Source organism: Mustela erminea, chromosome 10 (genome assembly GCF_009829155.1).
Source record: "Mustela erminea isolate mMusErm1 chromosome 10, mMusErm1.Pri, whole genome shotgun sequence".
In the NCBI taxonomy this organism is placed as follows: domain Eukaryota; kingdom Metazoa; phylum Chordata; class Mammalia; order Carnivora; family Mustelidae; genus Mustela; species Mustela erminea.
This window is the reverse complement of record NC_045623.1, coordinates 3487205-3491383: the sequence shown is the minus strand read 5'-3', so window position 1 is coordinate 3491383 and position 4179 is coordinate 3487205. Positions and strand designations below refer to the sequence as shown.

Genomic DNA, 4179 nt, shown 5'->3' with positions numbered 1-4179 from the left:
TTCATACCTGGCTTATGAGCTATTTCATATGATCATCTCGCTCCCGGCAGTCTAGCCAAGTTGAAAACCATGCCATGGGAAGTATCCCACTTGCACATGAAAAGTATCATTTCTACCTGGAAAGATCCTCATCCTTGTTTCATCCCCAACACCAAAGTCTGCTTATCTTTAAAAGCGCTGTTGAAATGCTGCCTACCCTGAAGGTTGTTCTTCCCCAAACAACATGTTCTCTCTGCTTCAGAGTTCTCCTTCCAAGGAAACCACTTCTGATCTACCCCATCAGGATGAGTCTTTCCCTTCTGTCCTTGACATTTTATACTCTTTTCCCCTTTTGAGTTCACACAAAGTGAGAAAAAAAAAAAGAAGTATGTCAATCACCTTAAAATTATATTTATTAGTCTGCATATTACAGTATACAATGTACATTGTTTCTCCCATGAGATTGTAAGCTTTTCTAGAACAGGGATAAATTTCCTATTACATCTGGTAACACAAAGCACAATATAGAGTAGGTGCTCAGCACACTTGTCACTCAAAAGTTTTCAATGTAAGGATTCTGCAGTGACATAGGTTGATGGCTACAAGGATGCTGAGACAGAAATCTCAAACCATGTGTTTCTGAAGCAATACCAGTCAACATCTTGGAAGGAAAGAAGGGGCAGCATCCACCTGTAGAAGCCTTAGCCCCTCAGGTGACCTCAGGGATTCACAGCAGCCAGGGCTCTGACTCCATGTTGTTGGCTGAGCTGAGTGCATAGACAGAAGTAGGAGTGCAGCTTATGGGGACCAGAAAGTGTTTCCCAGCCCTAAATAGAGGGGGCAAGCCTGAGCTTCCCAGCAGCGTGAATTCAGAAAGGTGGATGAGAGAGAGCCACTGTACCTATGTCCCTCTCCTTTGGGCTGTTTACCTCAGCACTCCTCCTCTTTGATGTGGTAGACTGTGCCACCACTGAGGCAGCGGGGCTTCTTGCGGTGAGCCCTCTGAGAGCCACCAGGGCTCTGCTCCCCGGGCTTTTGGGAACCAGAATTGTAGCCTCCTGAACAGAGGTCACAGCAAGGAGCAGAGCAGGGAGCCAGGGAGGTGTTTGAGCACTGTCGAGGTGAGCATTTGGGAGCACTAGGGGGCTCCCAGGATTCCTGCTTCTGTCGTGACATCAGTGGGCTAGTGAGTGGAAGCTGGAAGGCAAAAAGAGAATTCAATTAAGTCAGGTCCTTGAGTTATCTGTTTCTTTTCTCCATGGGCTGGAGCTGTCAAAATAAAGCTGGCATTTACAATCTGCTAAATCCATCCTAGGAGGGACAGAAATGGCTCTGAGTGGGTACATTTCAGGAGTAAGCCATGGTGGGAACTCCCAGGGGACCCACCCACCAACAACCAAGCTATTAACTAAATCCTCTTCTTGAACAAAGTGCAGCTGAATTGGACAGACTGTCTACTTTCCCAGACGAGGGTCCACCACGGTCAGATGTAAAGGAATAACGAATCTCTACTCTTTTTCTTCATTCAGTCTTACTTTGTCCTGAGATTGCTAAGCTTGGGTATATCTTCTCCGCTTCTTTAACCCTCTGACTTCTATTACTTTTTCCCATGTTAAATCATTTGAGGTCTTTTGTAGGGACCACTTCCCTTCCCTTCTCCCTGCCCCAAAGCTCTCTTACCTGGCTTATCTACTCGCTGGGCAGAAGCAGAGGAGAGATCAGGCCTGCCTTGGCAGCATCTGAGTGAGGGACATGCAAGTGTTTCCTCACCCAGAGGTAGCCTCACCCTAGAGAAGGATGTGTGGACAAATCATTCCAGGAAGAGGAGTCTGGAGGCCTTTTATCCATCCTCCACTGAAGCCTTCAGGCTACATATTATTGGAGGGCAGCTGTGCGTGGACTATTTATGCAGATGTTTCACAATTCCCAGGTCTGAATTCCTCAGTGGCATACAGCAGGATGTGGGCCAAAGGGAAACCCTTGAAAATGAGTGAACAGAGACTGTGACCTTCAGTGTGGCCTGAGTGGACTGGGTACACTGGCTAAGTCTCCGTGGACTGAGAGGGATCTGATCACTGTGGAGATCTCGCTAGGACTGGTGGGGAAGGACCAGTATCACCCAAGTCTGATGAAAACCCTTCTTTCCACCCCCTCTCTTCATCCATGTCTTCTACCACTCAGCTCAAGGCTACCACCTCCTTGATGACTTGCCTGGTCCAACAGGCCACATCCAAGTCCTCCCTACTCTGAATGTCAGAGACACTTCTCATAGCCTTTATAGCTGCTTATGACCAAGGTGACCTACATATTTGTCCTATCAACTTTATTACACAATTCCTTGATGACAGGACCTTGTCTTTTATCACTTCTAAATTCCTAGAAGCTGATACTGTCCCTGACATAAAGAAGATGCTCATTAAGAATGGAGTAATCTATATGACATTAAAATAGACTATTTGGGGAGAACAAAAAATAGGGAGAAAACAAAACACACTCATTTTTGTTCTGTGGCTCAAATCTCAATCTCTTGTGTTCACCATCCACACCTAAGGATTCTGGGAACGTCCTTCTATAAATAGTACAGAGAAATGGGTGGGGGTGCCTCACCTTACAGATCCGGCTGAGGAAAGTGTGGAAAGTAAGATATTCATAAACCCTGCTATCTCGTCATGCAAAGGGGAGTTTTTATGTAATTATTGGGAGATCCCAAGGAAAAGCTTTCTGCAGCATGAAAAAATTTTCTTTATTTTCTATGAAAATTGATATCAGCACATTTTGCCTATGCTTAGGGTGGGAACAGTCTCTTTGAAATATGGTCCCTCACTTCTGGAGGTATCTCTCTCAGAATTGCTGCACACATGCCAGCTAAGTGAAAAGGTCCTATTTAAACTCCTGTGGTAGGAACAGTGTCTTTCTTGCCTCTGTGTTCTCAGTGCCTACCACACAATAGGTACTCAGGAAACAGGTGAATAAGTGAAAAAGATGAGCAACGAGAAGAAAATTCTGATTATAGGGGCTGTCTTCAAAGACTTTAAGTCATACATAGGACAAAGGTGAAGAAGCTTGGGCTGCACAGTGGCAGATAAGGACCTAACCAGTGTGGAGAGTGAGACAAGATCAGAGGAGAAGCTACTGGAGCTAATCCAGCAGGACATGACTATCAGGGTCTACCTGCTTCATTTGGGAAGGCTACCAGGGGCAAGCAGTCTTTGACATGTAGTTTGGTTGAAGGGAGAGGAGATTTCTTGTAAGTGAAATAGAGATGGTATGGGTAGTACAATGAGAATAGAGGAAAGGATAGACAATAGAGAAGGTGGGAGATGGTATGAAGTCTTTCTCAGTCTATTAGAACAGAACCCTGGGACCACCTGAGTTAGGTGCTTCAGAGATCTGACCCCTTCTTCCCTTACTTCCTTCACCCTCCTCTCTCTCCTCTTCCTTTTCACTTCTCCTCCCTATCAAGTATCAAAAGGAAACCTACCTGCTCTTCAGAAAGTTGTCATGGACACTAAGCACTGGGAGAGCAGAGTAACTCTTGTCTTAATATATCAGTGGCTCCTTTTCCCCAGCTGGACTCATACCACATAAGCCTGCACTCTGACACTTTATGCACCTCAAATGTGTTTCTTTAAGGTTAACTAAAAACTACCCAACCCTACAAACCCTAACCAAGGGCTAAGGACTCTTCTTGGAGGTTCCTCTCTGGATGAACATCCCTGCTTCCTCTCTAGGTCCCCCAGACCCCTGCTCATAATGCTTGCCTCTTGAAGTTTCAGAGTCCAGTCATTTTCAGTACAACAAAGTTCATCATGCAGTTGGGGACTGACCCACCTGAATTAACACTTTCAGTGGATGAGAGCAGCATCTAGCTTTGCCCATTCCCTGAAGTAAGCCACCTTGAAGTCCCTGAGTGGTCCACCATCCTACTAGACTTCCAAGTGCAGTAAGTTTCATGGCAGATCTCAGACATGGGCCTCCTTCCAGTGCCACTCCATTTCTCCCTGGCTCAGGTGGCTATAGTCATGACTTTCTGATTTGATATTTGCTAAGAACTTACTGTGTCCAGGATATAAGAAGTAGTAAGATCCCTGTCTTGTGCTTCAGAGCTTTCACTCTAGAGATAATGCAGACACATTACACATTAATAGATAACATAAGACAGTATGTGAAAGATGACCAAACAGAGAGACAGGCAAATTC

The 4179-nt window shown here is 45.4% G+C and overlaps 1 protein-coding gene across 1 annotated transcript; it reads right to left on the bottom strand.

The window, feature by feature from the left end:
* Positions 1-380: 380 nt before the first annotated feature.
* LCE6A (late cornified envelope 6A) lies at positions 381-2010 on the bottom strand. The gene is made up of 2 exons (XM_032303325.1): positions 1660-2010; positions 381-1176 (listed from the first exon to the last, which is right to left on the bottom strand). The coding sequence occupies exon 2, from the start codon at positions 1153-1155 to the stop codon at positions 910-912; it is 246 nt and encodes an 81-aa protein (XP_032159216.1). The 5' UTR covers positions 1156-1176; positions 1660-2010; the 3' UTR covers positions 381-909.
* Positions 2011-4179: the final 2169 nt, after the last annotated feature.

Bases quoted from the DNA above. Each gene is read 5' to 3' on its own strand.
- LCE6A (XM_032303325.1), bottom strand. From the start codon at position 1,155: ATGTCACGACAGAAGCAGGAATCCTGGGAGCCCCCTAGTGCTCCCAAA.